The sequence below is a fragment of the Leptosomus discolor genome, chromosome 2, assembly GCF_034619465.1.
Source record: "Leptosomus discolor isolate bLepDis1 chromosome 2, bLepDis1.hap2, whole genome shotgun sequence".
NCBI classification, from domain to species: domain Eukaryota; kingdom Metazoa; phylum Chordata; class Aves; order Leptosomiformes; family Leptosomidae; genus Leptosomus; species Leptosomus discolor.
The window spans coordinates 54,007,317-54,026,483 of record NC_141392.1 but is presented as its reverse complement, the minus strand read 5'-3'; the positions used below and the strand labels follow the sequence as shown (position 1 = coordinate 54,026,483).

At 35.0% G+C, this 19,167-nt stretch overlaps 1 protein-coding gene across 1 annotated transcript in view; it reads right to left on the bottom strand.

Moving 5' to 3' along the window:
• ADGB (androglobin) overlaps nt 1–19,167 on the bottom strand; it is a 122,616-nt gene that overhangs the window by 59,370 nt on the left and 44,079 nt on the right. The window contains exons 10-14 of the mRNA XM_086460412.1: nt 17,873–18,047; nt 16,994–17,084; nt 14,018–14,162; nt 6,697–6,742; nt 582–750 (exon numbers count right to left, since the gene is read on the bottom strand). Of these exons, the coding sequence (XP_086316538.1) occupies nt 582–750; nt 6,697–6,742; nt 14,018–14,162; nt 16,994–17,084; nt 17,873–18,047 (626 nt within the window). The remainder of the gene's footprint in view (nt 1–581; nt 751–6,696; nt 6,743–14,017; nt 14,163–16,993; nt 17,085–17,872; nt 18,048–19,167) is intronic.

The following is a 19,167-nucleotide window of genomic DNA, read 5'->3' as shown; positions in this document are numbered from 1 at the left end:
ATATTGTACCAAGCTTCTTAAATCTGAAAGACAGAAGCTAAAGATACTATGCTAAAATTACACCAGCAGAGGTATAAATGCCTTGGAACTATATTGAAAAGGGACCAAAAGGAAGTATCTAGTTGACCAAATGGAGCTATGCTGGTGGCAACAGAAGATTTCGACAACTTTTTTTTGCTTTAGAATTGTGTTGTTCAGATACAGACCGTGTCTGCTCACTGGCTGATAGGTTGCATATGTGAGCACCCTAATGGCTGCATGCTCCATGACCGACTGTCTTCCACCCATATTACATATGGTGGAATATGTACCTGACATAACATTGTATTAAGCTGGTGGTTGTGTTCTCTGTACGCTGGAGGACATACCCAAGACAAAGTGTGTGGCTGCATCTACAGACTCACTGTCAACATACAGTAAGTCTGGTGTGAAGAGTAGCCTTGGGACTACCCTGAAAGTCAAGATAGTTACATGAAGAAGATCTGTCGAGAAGATAAAGTTTTTATACAGTCACATTTCACATTTTACCATTGTTATACTGCATATTTTACGGAATAAAACCTAAAACCTCTGTTCCTTACTGGAAACAAACACAGAAGTCTTCAAAGCTAATCCAGGTTTCCCTGGAAACAGAAGTTCTTTCTGACTTAATTTCTTCCTTTGATTTATCCCCTGTTTGGCTGTTCATATCAGTATCAGCTGTTTCTGACATTTGTTGTGCATCAAAACTGGTATTCTCATGTAATTCTTCTGCAGAGATAAGAAGACACACAGAGCAAATACAGTGACAATATGCACATTAAAGTAGTATCAGTCTTATATTGAAAAATTATCCTAAAATTACCAGGATATTTTCCATACATCTTAGAGTTTAAAAATAAAAACTAACCTGCTAACCTAAAAAGCTCAAAAGGCAGATAAAAAAAGCCTGGATAGATATTTGTTGTTTACATCTGCAACTGCTTAAGTATTCTGCCTCAATATACTATCACATATTGAACTGTGCCCTAGAACCTTTAATATGAGCGTGTTAAGTAAACATACATACAAATTCTGCAAACCTAAAGTCATCTATGCAAAGAAAAATACAACCCCTTGTCCAAAGCTCCTATTCAGTGAAAAGCTGATGGGGCAGTATCATAAAATTTTTACAACCCACAGAAAACAAAAAATACACAGAATTGTGGAGGACACAAAGACCTATCCTTGCCTCTGGTACTTATTACCCCCTGTAATGCTACTCAAACAAACCAGTCTAACTACTTGCAAACAGAAATAGATTTGAATTATGTTATATTAATTTTCTTGTAGGAAAATCAGAACTACTGCCAAATTCATACCAAAATATAAACACAGAAGTGTCATGTAGACACATTTTGCAATCATTTAATAACTTTTAAAGTTGTGTTGTAATGTCACTTTCTCTGCCTTCACCCTGTGAAATTCATATAAATAGTTACTGAAGATGTTTAATCTGGCCCAAAAAGAAGTTTGAGAATAGCTCAGAACAGCTGAGAATAGAAGTACAGAATAGCTCAAACATGAACAGCTATTAATTCAGAATGTTTGCTGAGGAAAAAGATGAGGCAATATCCAAACAGGTAAGGTATAACAAATGAGAAAACTAATAAGAAAAATATGTAATTTATATTTAAATGTGCTTTGTAATATTTCATGATCAGCAACACACATAGTGATGTGCTGAAAAACTAATGAGTTTATAAGATGTAGGTGTCTCTAAAACAGTTTGCAACGTTTTTCAAGAATTGAAAGAAATGCAATGCAAGGAAATGCACCAAACACCTTTTTCTCTTCCTTACACTATGGAAAAACTGCCTGAAAGCTATAAAATCTAGGCTTTTTCTTAGATTTAAGTTAACGTGGGTTTTAAGCCTCCAGCAAAATAACAACAGTGCTTGGCTTACAAACACGCATATCACAGAGAGAATTACAAAGGGGTCACCAGAGCAGAACTATGCCCACTGTCATCTTCCTGTGGCTCAATATTGCTGTTCTTTCTTCATTCTGAACATGAATACTAGAGCACTACCAATACAGCTTCTTCAGGATCAATAGGGTCCGTAGACTTCTGCAGCCTTCAAATAGATGATGTTCTCCACCCTACTTAAAAGTCAATACATAAACTTTTCTACTGATTATGTATGCAGACTGGGGTCAGAGGGAAGATAGCTCTCCTAGTGCAGCTAAAGGAAAGCAAAAACAGTGTCAACAAAATGTCTGAAGTTTCCCTGCTCCTCTTTGAAGAAGTAATGAGAAGCTTGTGAGAATGTAATCAAAATCTCTATTTTATCCTTTTTGATCTATACAGTCCAAAGACAGTGCTGTTCAGAGCTTCCCAATAAAATCATAAGAAAAAAGTAAATCAAACTGCTAACTATCCTTTACCTCGTACAGAAGTCCCATTTCCAGCTATGAGAAACTGCAAACACTGGATGATATAATGAAGATATAATTTATGGAATAAAACAATAAATGAATTCAAAGCAGACCTTAAGAGACATTCAGTATAAAATAGTATTTTAAAACTGACATATGGAAGATAATTGCTGCAAATAATTGTCCTTAATTATAATATAATTCCTTGATCAAATGTAAATACTAATCAAATACACAGGGATATAATATGAGCATATTAAACAGTGCAGAAAGCTTCAGAAAAGGGAACAGCATATTTGAATTCCAGAAATTTATGCTACTAACTCAAGCAACAAAGATTAATGTTACAATCAAGCCCAAGAGAAAAAAAGTAACTTGATGAATAAAGGAAAACTTTCAAGTACAGATGTAATAACAACACATGCATTGTAACAAAAAAATGAAGACAAATAAGAACAGATCAATAACTAAGAGCACAGCAGCATACAAACCAGAATAATTAATGCAAAAGGGGAAAAAAGAAAGAGTAGCAAATGAACACAGATTAGTTGAGTTTATCACAAAAATCCCTGTTTATACGGTAAGAAGATACTGTACTGCATGAAAACCTCAAAATTATCAGAAAGAGTAATGTTCTTAAGAAAGTGAGAAGACATACTTTAAGACAGTTTAGCATCAAATGCTGTCATTGCTTTTGGTAAGTGCTCATCATTTTTCAAGCACTGGCTCTTTACTGAGATGTTTAAATGCAAATCAAGCCCCCCATCAAACAAACATGGCAGTTTTGGGTGCCAACATTTATTCAATATCTGGACCCTTTGTATCTGGCTCTTTAGGAGAACAAAATAATAAGCAAAGGAAAACGTTTGCTAGCCAAGCAAGTGAAAAAACACAAGAAAATACTGCCTTGTGCAGAAAACGTTCAAAATGGTTCAAAAATTAAATGAGTCTCCTGTCTCAGGGATAGACAAGCTGGCTTATTGGAATAGAGGTGCAAAACCAGAAATTTCCTGTTTACAGCAGAAATTGCAAGAACTTAACACAGTAACTATGAAGATTGTAGCTAACTTCCATAACAGAGCACAGAGATAATGGCATAGGAAACCTCCAATCCACAAAATGGTACTTAAGATACCTTTAAACATAAGTCTTCTACCACAAGTTTGAAGATGAGCAAATGTGTTAAAGAAAATATGAAAAGTGATCTAACCAACTGCAGATTATTTACTCCAATTCCAATAAACCCAATTTCAAATGCAGGCAAATGGGTAGATGAATTGAAAGGCAAAATAACTTTATCCAGGCAGAACATGTCAGACTATTTTAAGGTCTGGTGTTTGACTGGGTTTTTTTTTGCAGATGGAGGGGATTTTTTGCTGGGGAAAAAAAAAAAAAAATCACACAGAGAAACAGAAGCATCATACACGCTCTGACTTAAATTGCATTTTCATTATGAAACAGTGCTACATAATGCTGCAAAGCTGAAGGCAACCAAACTATCAACTTCAGGTTCGCTTTAACAGAATGTCAAATTCTATCTGCTTTTATGGAAAATAATGATTGTCCACATGATCAAAGAACTTTTCCACCTTACTGTAAACTACTTCAATATATCCTGTATACACTGTACAGTAATGTCATACTTAATTCCAGCATGCTTATTTGAAATTTGACTTTCTGGTTTTGACATTTTCAGCCTGTATTTCAGTTTCATTGTGTCTCTGGACAAATACTGAAACAGCAAGATTTCTGTGAGATAACTGATAACCCTGGCAATAATGTGATACTACAAACAACTTCCATCAGATCCAATATCTGCACCAAAAGCAACTGGAAATCATAGAAAAGCACTTTATCTAGAGAATATAACTGCTTTATTGTAACAACAACAAAGACAGAATAAGTGTAAATGCAAAATCTTCATTTTACAACAAAGCACAATTAAGTGTAATTATATGTTTTAGGACAAATTTTTGTTTTGGTAGATTTGCCAAGCTATGATTTCCTACTCTGAGGACATTCTAGAGAACGACAGTGATACACTACACTTTTCCAAAAACATTTCCTTGCATGTGGTCAATCTCAATAGTGCAAAATTTCAATGAACATTAGCAGCCTAAGTAGTTTAATGAGATATAAACTCTAATGGGTATAAAAATTTTTATTTTTTTTTTAAAACAAGAAAAACCAGACAGAGATTCCTAAACCAAAAGGCTGAAATATTGAAAAGCAATTATTTACCCAGGAAAAGATTTGTTTATATCTGTGAGTTTACTTGTAAGATATCACTGTTCTCAATAGGAATGTGTTTCAAATCCGCTTCAAGTGAACAGAGAGAACTTTCCTGATATTAGACTAATTATATATTGAACTGTCTAATTACTGCCAACCAAACTCTGAAGAGATAAAGTTACTGAATTCTCATTTACATACTTTGCACAACGTGAGCAATTTTTAGCCATATTAAAAAGTGTATTAAAACTCCCATACTCAAAACATTTTTTCAAAGATTTCTGTTTCTCTCAGCTTTGGTTCATCATTCATGCTCTCAGATATTCTGTGGAGTTGAAAGAGTCCTAATGAATTGTTTTGAAATAACAGCAAGTAAAAGTAAAAGTAACCCTCATAACCTACAATGCATGGCACAATGCAAAGCATTAGGCCAAGGTGTATTACTAAGCCTCCTTTCCCAATGATTTGTTTGTTTGTTTGTTTTAAAAAGAATTTTTTTGAGATGGGTTTAGTTCATAATTAACTTCAGAATCAGTCAATGGTGACAGCTACAAAAATACTCCAAGATCTCAACATATTCATGGTAGCCTTAAAGAGTCATCTACTGCAAACTACTCTATTCTATTAGGTTTCGGCATTGAGCTGTAAGAGAATAACTGTAGTATATAGTTCCAGTTCATTAATTTGTAGCATTTTGGTACAGTGAGATTCTTCTGGTTTGGTCCTTTTTTACTGGGATGATATTAATAAAAATAAGAATTCATTAAAAAAAGACATTCAAGCACCATAGTACTTGCAATCATTATCAGTTCTTAAAAGCCTAACCTCAAAATCATATCCTTAGCCTCTACTGAACATAAGTCTACCAAATTTGTTTAAAAATTATTTACTATTGGAGAATATTACTATTTGGAGAAGTATGATTTACATTTACTTCAATATATTTAAAAATCATAAATGTATTCACTCTTCATTATACTTTTACTGTGACCCAGGATTTTGGTTGGTTGGTTGTTGCTTTTTTCCCCCCCTCTCTTTATAGCCTTATCTTGTATTACCCTATTTGGGGGTTACTAGATATGGTTGATAGGCTGCACATTTTTCCGGAATGAAGATAATGAAAATATCTGAACATCTTGGGTAAAATTACTGAGTTTAATTACTGTAGAAGTTAGGAAGCTGTGCACATGCTTTAACTGAGAGGATATTTGTTGTATTTCTCAATTATGGGAAGAGGGGATCATAGATATTTTATAGAGAACAAATTAAAAAGATAATGTTTTCAAAAATGGCATTCTATGCCTTTCCCCCCACGAATACCGACCTTCAGAAATGCTTAAAAAGCAAAGGTGCATTGCACAGGCTCCTACATGGGCTGAAGAGTTGAAAACCAAAACCGAGACAAGTGTCACACGTATGAATAGTGTAAATAAAGCATGAATCCTAGTCACATGTTTCACATGTTATTCTGCTGAGATTCACTTTCAGAACTCTGGTTAAAGGCAAGGTGTTTCCTAGCATGTAGTTTTAGAACAGGTTCATTGTGCACCAAGAAAATCTGGTCACTTCTTTTAAAAAGAAGGCTCTTACTAACTTCTCCTGAACAAACCCTTAAAACATTCACTTAAACAAAGAAGCGTTCATTTTGAAAAAATGACTCAGTTTGAATACTCTTCAAATACTAATCTCAAACACATTAAAAAAGTAACATATATTAAAATGGAAGCTGTCCATTTTTCTTGTCTTCTATTTCAGAAAAAAAGAAGTATAATTCACAGTGATTAGAAAAAGAGCTCTGTGTACAAAATCCAGTGTATTTTACTGGAGAGTAACTTATGAGAAATGTTACTTTTTCAAATTATTCTTGTTTTATGGTTTTTTTTAATCCCAATCTGAAGATTTTGCTCTATGTAATAATACATGCTATCACCAGTTCTTCAAAGTCTTTTCCCATAAAACCAACACCTAAAAATAAGTAAGACTTGATATTTGTACAGGAGGATTAACACTGAGGCCAAACAATATGGGAATGGCAGAAGTCTGAATATAAACGTCAAACCCACTTACCTTTACTGGCTCTCTCTGTATTTTGCTGCCAAAAGAGGGTGGTCTCCTGTACAGTAAAACAAACAAACAAACAAAACCCAACAATGGTGATTATAATCTTGCATTATTTTGTTAAAGAAAATACCTGGGTTTCAGGCAGACCTTCCTGAGATGGAGAAACAAACTAGTAAGTTATCATTGCAGTATTTTTATTTTTTTTTAATATTCACCATAACACCTACATATACATCACCAATAGACAGACTGATGTTTTTCTAAGAGAAGTACATGTGATCTGGAATCTGGGATAAAACTGTTCCATATGTCTACTCCTCTGCTATTAAAAAAAAACGTTCTTTGATATTACTGTTCTTTGACAATAAAGTAAGTTCTATTCTAAGAACTAATTAGACCTATTCTAGAACCAATTTTGTTCTTTTCTATTCTAAGTTTCCATTCTTGGAAAGTATAGGAAGGGCTCCTTTCCAACAAGCATTTCTTGCTGTGCAAGTGTACACAACTGTCATTGGCAACAGCATGCGTGATTGCTACAGCAACTTTTGTTTCCTATCAGCTGCATAAATAAAAAGTAGCCTGCTCTTTTTTGATGTTTTTGGCAAACAACTTTATCCTGGTAAATTCCATTTCCAGGCTAGAGCTGCTGAATTAATATGAATGCAATATCCACTTACATTTAAAGCTGAAAACAAGTTAGCCAGCCTTTCAAAAACTCCACTCATTAAATTTGCAGAGACAGTCCTTTTCTTTGAGAGATTAAAATCTTTGATGTTAAAAATGCATGGCTAGTCATCCTTCCTTCTGACTGCCCTCTTACCTGCAACATACTCTGCACAAGACTCACTTGCCTTTTTTTTTTTTTTTTTTAACAAGGGAGGGAGAGCGGAGAAAGAGATTCCAGTTTCCATCTTATTTCATATTTGAATGTGGTACTATTAATGGGTTAGCTGGACTAGCTTTGCTTTGCAAAGATAAATATTACAGCCTAAAAAGGCTATTGCAAATAAATTTGCAGGCTCCTTTTCATCCCAGGCCTCCCTTTAACAAGATTTGTCATCCTTCCCCCCACCCAAACTCCCCATATAGACCCATCTTTACCTGTGTCAAAGCTGCTAATGCTGACACTGATAGCATTGAGCTGGCCAACATCTGGACACACAGAGTGATTTTCTGTTCTGCATTTCAAAGAGGAGTTGAGGGAGCTATACTGACTTGGAGCTGCTTTTATACTTTCTCAGTATGATCTAGAAACATTTTCTGAGGAGCAGACTGACATAATTTAGAGGGTCTGAGTAAGTTAGACTGGATGGCAGGTCACAACAATACCTAAAGCTTGCACAATATCATTGTGCCATAACTCCAGGTCTGCCTCAACCCTCCTATTACAGACTACACTGCATGCACAATATAAACAGACCTGGGAGTGCTTCCTTAGAGGAAAGCCTTATGGCTTTCTACTTTAATCCCTAGCTGCAATAAAAGTCATCCTGCAGCGGTTTACAGCACCTCCACAGACCCAGAACAGGCTCAGGAATCTCACCTCTATCAAAATTTTAGGTGTTTGGTCTTTGAGAAGAGAATATACTACAGATTTAAGAGTCTGTTCCAAAGGATACTTATAATTTAACTGCAGTATTGTTTATTGAGACAATTTCAAATTTTTGCACAGCACAAATCCTAAATTCTATTCCAAATCTGTTGTGGGTTTTTTGAAGAATTTCCATGAGTCAAAGCTGGGGACAGATTTCATATAAACAGCAATTAAGAGAAAAATAGAGACATCATTGAAATCGTTAATGGTTGAACAATTTGGTAGCTGAAATATATTACTTCTTACACATCGCTTTTTAGATTAATTTCTTGCTTTTCTAGAGCAAATGAGCTCAAAAGAACACAACAGGATTTTACAATTGCCCATGTACTTCAGCTCCTGTTTCCAGACTTCTGTACATACAACTGTGCAGAACAAAAGGCAAGCTGTGATCACTTGTCACATGACGTTGACAGTCACGCCTCAACATTTGGGTCTAAAAAAATCTTTAGTAATACATGGACTATCTCTCCCTGCAAACTGTGACTTCAGAAGTATGCATGCATGGAGCTGTCATATTTCTGCATGGGAGTCTACAACTTGCAAGATCCCAATATTGCCAAATTTCTTGTAGGAGTCATAGGGTTTACCAAACAGGTACATGTCAACTGTACAATTTATCAAGTTTCTTCTCAGAAAAACTGGGCATGTTCAAAGTGTAAAATAAAAATAATCAGATCTACTATACAAGCCTTGGAGACTGTAATGTTTGCACCACGAGTCCAGCACTTTCTGCCAGGCTTGCTGTTCATGGACAGTACACATGATCCATGTTTCTATGGACATGTGGCAGCTTACTATACAGCTACTTTGTTGGTATTAACAGCTGGCAGCAGGAAGACTTGAAGAGATGCAGAAAATCCTCAAAAACCGCTTCAATAGAATTTCCAGTAAAGAAGCACATACCCTGGAAAATCTGGATGCTTAGTAATGTTACTTCCACCAGTTTGAGCTGTGAAAGCAGCCTAACCACAGCTCTGTAGAGACTCCTGTAGGGTCATTTACTCAGCTTTTGGAGTGCAAAATGTAACAGTCAGAAGCTGCCTGCTGCTTTAGTTGTACAGGATATGTCTGTCTACCTAAACCTCCCTGATTCTGAGACAGCTGGGAATCTCAAGGAAGTTCTCATTCTGTTATGCTGTTGCGTAAGCTACAGCGACTAAGACATTGGCACAGAAAGAGAAACTAAAGGCACTTTCTCTCCTTAATGAACACACATTGTCTGAAAGGTCAGCTCTGCTGACACAGTATCTGATAAAGAAAGAAATATAAAAAGACTTGGATCCAGCTGTGAAACATGAAAGGATGCACACAGTTAGATTCAGGGAGAATTTAGTCACTTACTGTTCTTCCTGCAATCAATGGGAAATCTGAACGCAAGATGTGAGGAAAATTCTCTGGGTAACTTAAAAATCTAATTTATCATCTATTATGTTTTAGAATCATTAACGCATAATTGCAAAAATAATGGCAATTCATAAATTTATAGCTATCTTGTTACTTTCAAGGATTCATTTATTTTTCAGCCTCCTAACATTAACTACACCATTATTTTATTCAAATCCACCAAGTAATATATTTTAAAGTCTATCTGATATTTTTATAAAAACAGTATCCCTTTCTATGGTAGAAATGATGCATGGCAAAATTTTCACACCAGTTTTTCTGTAAAAAACACCAGTCTTCTTCCAAAACTAAGCTCCCTGGATATAACTGCAGGTGAGGGAATAAAGGTTCAATTATACCATTTTTAAGACTAACAATCTATTTTAAATCTTCCTTCAAAATGACAAAGATGATCAAAATATTTTTTAAGATCCAACCCTGTATTAAATTTCTATGTTTGATGTTGACCTGAGAGTTGTATCATCAAAGGAATTTGCATCTATAGACACTTGGACACAATCTTTTTTGCCTATTCCTGAGTCACTGTTTTCCCTAAATGGAATACCACTGTTTTCACTAAATGGAATAAACATTCTCATTTTAGCAGTGATGTGGGAGAAGGTAACAGAGGTGGCTTTTGAAAAAAGGCAGTGGTACAAAAGAACAAACAGCTGCAAAGTTGTGCACAGACCGAGGTATAGGAATGGCTTAAAAATACCGGATTACCAACTTGGCTTCTCTCTTATTCAGTCTCTAACGTTGGAGCTGTCCCAATCTGTATAAGCAAGTAGGTATTTGTGGGCCTGTCAAAAAGATTCTCTATACCACAAATGTCTAAATTTGTGTTCCTCTTCTCAAATCCCTCTTCTAATTGACGTGCTTCATATCTCGTGTACACTTTTTTTTTTTCCCTGAAAAATTAAGCAGGGAATTTTCATTTTGTGCAGATTGAAGTAATTTTTAAAAATATAAAATTTGTAAAGAAAATTTTTTGTTTTCTGCCTAGCCCTCCTGTTGACTCATTACCAACTCACTGGGCTTACAAAATCTGTCACAAGAAGGATTACAATGAGGAGAAAAAGCTTGTTATGACACAACAGCCTGGAATGTTTATGGGGAACACGAAAAAAGCAAACAACAGAGCAAGCAAACTAAATAGAGTGGTATCAGTTGTAAAGCAGGAGGTAAGACTGAGCTTGCATATATAAAAGGGTGGCACTGAAGTATGAAAAATTAGGTAAACATGAACATTAAAGAACAAGTATATTGTGTTTATGCCACTGGGAGAGAGTGATGATTTTAACCCTTCTGCTGTAGAAAGTACTGTTGCCGGGGAGCTTGATGCTGAAGCCACAAAGAGAAATCAGAGTGTTTTGCTTAAGATTTCTGAATACAGCAATCGAGTCAGCCTATCAAAATATCAGCCAGTCATTGCAAACTCTGATGGTAAACATATTTGGATCAGATTTTCCTTGCTTTGTTACTGTTCAACATTTCCTCAAACAGAAATCAAAAAGCTTTCTTCTCAATGGAATAGGAAATAACTTGTATTAAAGAATTCATCACGGTGAAGAATATTCAAGTAGGCTTTTGAAATTTATTTTAAAATAATATTATAATATATATATATTTAAAGATTTTTTTTCCTAATGTAAATCCAAAAAGCTTTCATAACTGTAAAATCAGAGGGAATAGGAAATTCAGGGGAAAAAGTTTGAAAAAAATCAGTAATAAAGCATTTCTCTTTTTTGGCATGAGTACTTTGGGGACATGAGGGATAATGCCATGTCTTTCAACCTGATATTCTTCAAAGAAGGTACATCCAGCTCCTAAAATTTTATCTTTCATTTATCACTAGTCTCTGTTTCTGTGACAACAGACCTTAGGAACAGCGAATCAGATATTCAGTGATGTAACTTCATACCGTTAGGAGTGAATTGAAAGATTCCAATTTAAACTTCCTGAGGATCTGGCACAGCAGCTGACTGAATTTCAGTCAGCTTAAAGCATAAAACTGCTGCATCTCAAAGATTCACCAAATCTATATGAAAGGGTTTAAAGCAGACATCTCCTGAATAGCAATCGCACAGTTTAAAATGGAGACAGATTATTTGCACTCAGTATAATACAATACAAAATCCTACAATTAGCAATAACCTAGTGAGTCAGGGATATCAAAGTTTCTCTTTCAGTGTTTGCTTTTTTAATCACTAATTGATTTATTTTATTTAAAAAAGTATAGATACATAGCTATTTCAAGTTTTAAAACTACGGAAAGAAAGCTCTCCCATAATCAATACTCCCAGAGGTATCCACATAATTTTGTTGCTTAAAAGATTTAATATGTGAAATAAAGAAGATTGTTCTGCAAGTTAAAAACATTATTTTCTTTTGCAATCCATACAATTGCAGTCCTACTTACATACTGCAGCTATTAATAGGTATAGCATTTTTTGGCTGAGACTTAAATCGAAGCAAAAGTAAAATTCAAGTATAAGTCAATTAGCTGCTCATGACTTCTTACATTTCATGTCTGAATCAGTTTGCCCTCAGACTAAGTCACATTCATGTCTTCTTTCAACCATTCCAGTTTTATCAATGTGTCTCGTATTTTCTTACTTGCCCTTGCCTCTCCTTGACTGCACGTCCTACTGTGACAGACCAGCTTTCTACAATCACACGGTTCTTACACTCTTGGACTAGGGGAGAAAATCAAAGTGACATTCCAAACTACTTTTATGCTTCCAGCACATAATCGTCTATTAATTTGTAACTAACTAAAACTATATTTGTACAGCTAGAGAGACTGAAGTCATGCAATCAATAATTACTATATATTGTAAGATGCTACTTACAGCTCCTTTTTACCCTGCTGCTTTTGTAATGATTTTTGTAAGTTGCAATTATTAAAAAGATTTTTAAAGATGAAGTACAAATTAAACCATTGTTTATAAAACGTACACAAAATATAGTATAGCTAAACACATATTCTATTGCAAAGAATTCTCCTTCACTACAGAATCACCTTATTTTAAAATCATAAATACCCAATAACTATATCCTCACATGTACATTTTCTATACACAGAATAGATATAGAACAGTTTAAACCAACTGAGTTTCAGATCTGAAATATAAAAATGGTGTAAGAGTATACTCCGAAGAGGAAACATATAAATAGACACTCAAAAAATTACATAGAAAATTATTCCCGTTTTACTTCAAAATTTACCAAACTAAATTTTTTTTTCTTTGTTCATGAAGATATCTCATGACATACTATCCTTAACAGTATGTCTTTGATCTTCAAACACATTTTGTAACCCTACAGGCAGTCATTTTACATCAACCAAAGGCCACAAAAGTTATCCCCAAGTGTATTTATCACTTTGTCCCATAAAAAGACAAAATTTCTACAAAAGTAGAATATTACAAGGAGAATTTTGTTAAAGGTTTATCTAAAAGCAGATTTAGGTAGCACATGCACATACCAATTTAAAAACAAAAACAGAAACAAGGAAAAAAAAACAAACGCACAATAGTTATAACTGCCCAAAGTCATCCCAGTAATGTTTTACTGAACTTTGGTAAGATTAATCTTATCTATCTTGGAGAATTACAGTGGAGACTTCTACCTAGTAACCAGCATTTCGCTGACTAGCTTGGGCAACCTGTGGTCAGCGTGCTGCATCTAATGAACCTGTTCGGAGGAATGTTGCTGTCTCAGAGTGTTGCTCAGGAAGACTGAAGGTCTAATTCATGGCTGAGGATTCCCTCAGAAAGCAAAGCTTCTGAAATTTAAGAGCAGGCAGACTCAGCATTGAAGCCTTAACACTTTTACTAGATCTAGCCTGAAGTCTTTCTATTGAGAACCAAATGAGGATGCCATTTTAAGGCACATGTTTATAAAGTTAACATTTTTCAAGTAGTCACGTGCCTATGTACATCCTTCACTGCAGCTGAAATAACACTAATCGTAACACTAATCCATGAAGTAACATTTATTTATAAAGACCTCTGTCTACGTTCTTAGGATTCTCCCATCAAATTGATTTTAAAGAGCAAAATCAAAATAATTTATAATGTTAGCAATAGGACTTTCAGAACCTGAGGAATAAATCATAAAAAATTAAGGTTAGACCAAAAAGTATTAGGAAAGATTTCCCACCCAGTAAACATCAATATAACTATAAAGTAGAAAGGGCAGGGAAGTTACTTGAATAGTGGGGAGGGGGAAGCTTACTGAAAAGTCTTTAAAACCATGTATTTAAGTATTTTCTATTTTGTCTTTCACTAGTCTTTGGAATACAAAACCTGGTCAAGTTAAAAAAAGTAGGAAAATTATTACCTGAGAATAATCTTCTCCATTTGAGTGTCTCCCACTTTGATTCACATCCACATTACTGTCACCTACATCTTCATCACTTTCAGTAACAGAAGGGAGACAGGATATGGAATGAAATCCTTTTTTGATGGCAGACTGTGGAAAGTGGCTAAATAATAAAAGAAAATTCAAACACTTTAATCCATACATTTACTTTCAAACGACAGTCTTCATAATTACTATTCTTAGAATTTTGTCAAAATAATTTGTGCCTCCTTTATTTTGACAGCTTAATAGGGCAGCTCAAAATCTATATATGCATATATTCTTTATCATTACTGACTTGGCACTACACACATATAACTACGCTTGAAAGACCTGTACTGTTGCCCTCTTAACTAACCCTCAAAAAATGAAAACCCAAGTCAGCTGATGAAAACAAGAAGATAACACCAGAAGTGAATAAATTTCTATGGTCCCTAGACAAGAAAAAAAATTTCTAACATGCAATACTTTACTAGAGGTAGGGAAAAAAAAACATTTTGTGTCAGGATAGTTTTTGTCTTCCCTCAAAATATGTCTCCATAGCTACCAGAAATCTAAAACACATGATAACCAAGGAAACCTGTGCAAGGCCTATTCTGGTTGTAGTAAAAGAAAGCTCTGTTGCTGACTTCAGCAGAGGCAGAAGTAAAAACTGATGGAAATATAAATAACTCTTTGCTTGTTAAGTGAACTAGGAGAACAAGATCAAAACAATGTTGCATACATGCCAGTTAGACAAAAATGTGTAATTGTGTTATTGCAGCCATAAAGAGAGAAGAATGTAAGCATGTGTTATCTAGCCCCCTTCTTAAGGACTGGGATAATGAAATATCAAGATCTTTGGCAGTAACATGGTCACAATTATCTTGCCTTTAAGTATTTCAAAATGTTTTATTAGAATAAAAGCAAGAGATTAAAACCAGTTTCAGTCCCAGTTGTGTATCAAAGTCCCTTATCTTATTTAAGCAGTTATATTACTTTAATGAAATGCTAATACTTGCTATACATTTTTGGTTACTACCTGTTAATTGAATCACAAGAGATTAAATTAGCTGATTGTCATGGAAACTTAGCACATTAAATAAACTGTCCTTGACAAAATGGGGTAAGTTGACCATGAAGCAATCTATTAAACACAAAAAAATAATATAACATAATAACATGCAAATACTGCAACATCTTAATTATTATTCTCCCATTCTTTTAATAACCTGTTAATGGATATTGCTTAGAGGATTTTTATGTATTTCTACTCCTACTATTCGAAAACAAAAAGTAAGTAATTCAGTGTGGTTTTAACCAATAAAATGCAAGTGTATCAGCACAACAATGATATTCCCAGAATATTCCAAGGTCATTTCTTTCACGGACAAATGCTGCTGTTAAAAAAAAAAAACAACCCCCCCGCAAAAAAACAAAACCAAAACAACAAAACTCAAAAAAACTCCAACAAACTTACCTAACCGGTTTATTATCAACCTATCCGATCACAATGATCAAAATGCAGAACCTACCAAGTATGTAATTTATTCAGTTTACTTAAAGACGTACTTAGCAAAAGGTGTACACACCTTAAAAAAAATACACGCACCTCCAACAATTTACAAATTGTTGTTGGACTCAGTCTCAAGAAAAGAAATATCCTTCAAAATAACATAAACCTTTCGGTGCTCACTTGGTATGTGATATATTCAATGCTTCCTCTGTCAGGAGTTCAGTCAGAATAAAAGAGATGAGATTAATAATTCTAGCAGTTGTCTACCAAATGTTCACATCATAAGCTGAAGCCTGACAGAAATGTATTATGCAGTGGGTCATAGGAAAGAAACCAAGGCCCTAATACACTTAACGGTAATCCTTCTTTTCTTGTCAGTGAGCAAGTATTATGCTGAATATTGTCTAGAAGTCATATATAAACCAATTTCTGAAACTTCTTCTCTAAGACACTCTGTATAAAGACTCTGGTTTTCAAGGATCTATAGGACTTCCAAACAGGCTTTAATGCAAGGCATTTATACAAAGCTGTGTTTTGAGCACAAGCTTCTTCAGCTGCACTCTTAGGCTTCTTACAACAACTATAATGAACAGAGAACAGCCTGTTTTATTCATAAACATTGACATTAATTGTTCCATGCCAAATATGTGATGAAAATACTGACTGGCCTGTCAAGGACTTCCTTGTCATTGTACAAGAATTGAAAAAGACCGGTAGTTTGAGGAAAAATTTTAAAGATTCCAAGGAATATTCCTGTTTCTGGCGGAAGTGATCTACTGAATATTCTACGTCTTTGGGTCCACTGAGTAGAGGAACTGGCAAAGTGTTTTTGCCTCACAGTGCTCCCTGCCCTTCAATGTCAGATGCCTTGAGAAATGTGCATCCACCTAAGTGACTGTTCATACACAGTGTGACAAGCAGGGACCCACCCCTCAGGTGTGTGCATGTCCACCTCCTGGTGGCCTTTCTCACCAGCATGTAGCTTAGCAGACTGTAGGGAGTAGCGTATAAAGCTTAGAGCACCTCAACTTGCATCTCTCACAAGAAGTATGTGCAAGTAGAAGAACCTGCACTCCCAAAAGAGGTGTGCTCATAACACTCAGTGCCAGGAGGGTGCATATAATTGCATATGTACACTTCTGTGTGCATGACTAGAAATTCCTGGGATTAGTTACAAAAGGTGTTCAGAAGTTCACAGGTGTTTATTAACATTTTGCATGTGTCTAGTCAGTGGTTTATCTGTTGTATTGCTGATATTGATCCTAAATGCACAGTTCACTGACTGCAAATTAATTATGTCACATCAATAAATCAATAGAGTGCTCCGATTCTTATGTGCTTTAAACTACATGAGCTGAGCAATTTTTGCCTGTGACACAAGTAAACATAAGCTCTTGCGCTTTCACAGCGAAATGGACTATCAATACAATGCTAATGTTGAAACCACATTGAATACTTACATGTCTGTGGGTATTGTGATAAGATTCAATTTGTAATTCAGAAATAGGCTAGCAATCTCAACATGTTCTTCAGGTTTCTTTACCATCGGGTCTGGAAAAAAGCAACTTGTTAAATATATATTCTTAAGAAATATTTAATACTATAATCTTGACAAATAATTTCCATAAGGGATTCATCACCCTTAAATAATTCCACAAGTATCATTGCATACACTTGAATGGAAAAGAACAACCAGGGGTGGCTTTAGGTGACATACCACGAAGAAAATAAGTACCTAACACTCTGATCCTCAGCCTGCAAGGTATTAAAAGTACGCTTAACCTATATGTAAGATCATCCAAGGTACTTCAGAACAACTATGGCAGCACATTCTGCCTTTGCTAATTTCCTCTGTTTCTTATCCCAGTATTTTTTGCTAGCATGCCTGTAACACTTTCATATTCAAGCTATCTCATATCATGCATTTAACTTCATTATGCAGTATAGACAAACCCTAGAACACGTTTACCTCTAAAACTATGAGTTACTGCAGCAGGACCAGTCACATACTTTTAATATTAAAGAGGTGTGCAGAACCTTTCATGGATGTGAATCTGAGAATTTCTGCATTGCTTTGATAACACTCCCCCTTCATTTTCTCCAGTAAAGTACCTTTTACAGATAAATTAAGACACTTCTCAAAGTGTTCAAGAAATTATAGGGCTAAGAGGAAGTAATACCAAAGTGGCAACATTTAAAAAAAAAAACCAACAAAATAAGAGAGAGAGAAAAAGTAATCCCTAGGGAAGTACCATTGAAATTAAGATCACAGATTATAAGTATGGCCTTGAAAAGAAAACGTAATTATAAATTTTTTTTGGAGGTTTGAGTAGACAAACCTTGGGGTTCGGATGTCACAACAGTTTCCTTTTTCTGACGGAAAAGCTTCCAACGAGGAACTGGTGGTGGCTGTGGTGGTGCTACCAGAGGGCAGGACCGAGTTCTAGTGATCAGGACAGGATGGCTATATATGTGAGAAAGCCCATATTGCCTCAGCTTCTCTGAAGAATCAGCCTATGAAACATGGAAACATAATCTGACTGGGGTCAGATCTCCTTTCTCATCATATCTCCCTCACTATAAAAGAACAGTATGCACACAAAAGCATCTAACAGCTTGCATAACCAATGAAACAAAAATACTTCACCTGACAAGGCTATCCAAAAACATTCTAGTTAGAACTTGATATTCAGCAGAAAAAGTACAATTGAATACTTAGAAGTGTTTACATACACTTAATTTTTCATAATAGATTCAGGACTTCTTTGAACTTATTTATATAACCATATTCTTTTAGGTGCTACAGAAAACACATAAGTGAAGCAGAATGAAGATGTAAGAAAACAACAGGGACAACATTTTGGTTTAAATGAACAAATTTAAAAATAGATTTTTCTGAGAGAAAAAGTCCTTATAATTCATGCTGAATTTCTAAAGCAGCAGAATTCCAAAAGCAACTGGTCATTTAGATAACTTGTGAAGTTTCCATAATGTAGTATCACTTTGAACTAAAACATCATTAAAGTTAAGCTTTTTATCTGCTTGCTGATTTAGTAATCACATTAAAGGCACTGCAGTTGACCCATGTACCACAGCCCTTAGCAACAGACTTAAGAGCAATTTTAGATGTGGACATTGAGTGGTGCTCTTCCCATTAAAATAATAATGGTCCAGTACTTCACATTTTTCACTACTGAAAGTTCTGTTACAAGATGTGTACATTCTTTTTATTCTAAAAATCCACCTTCTTTTACTTGCTATACAAATCACCCATAACTTATTTCTTTAACACGCTCATCAGCAAGTCTCTGATTACTCCTGATCATTGTAAAATGTTCCTGATGTTCTGTAATTACAGACTCTGCAAAGAAGAATGTAGTTGTGGCTGTTAGTTATTTGGAGGGAGAGGATCAAATTAAACACACTAAGGTACACAAGCAATATCTCAGCCTCATTTGATCTCTGAATTTATAAAGATATATCGCAGGAGTGGTGACTGGGTACACACATATTCAAGCAACTTAAAAATGCAAGTTAAAACATCCAAGATTAGGAAGGAGTTTGAAGAAGACTAGTTATGTGCCATAAAAGAGAACGTGTCAGCTGCTGAGTAGAAGACGCACTTGAATGACTC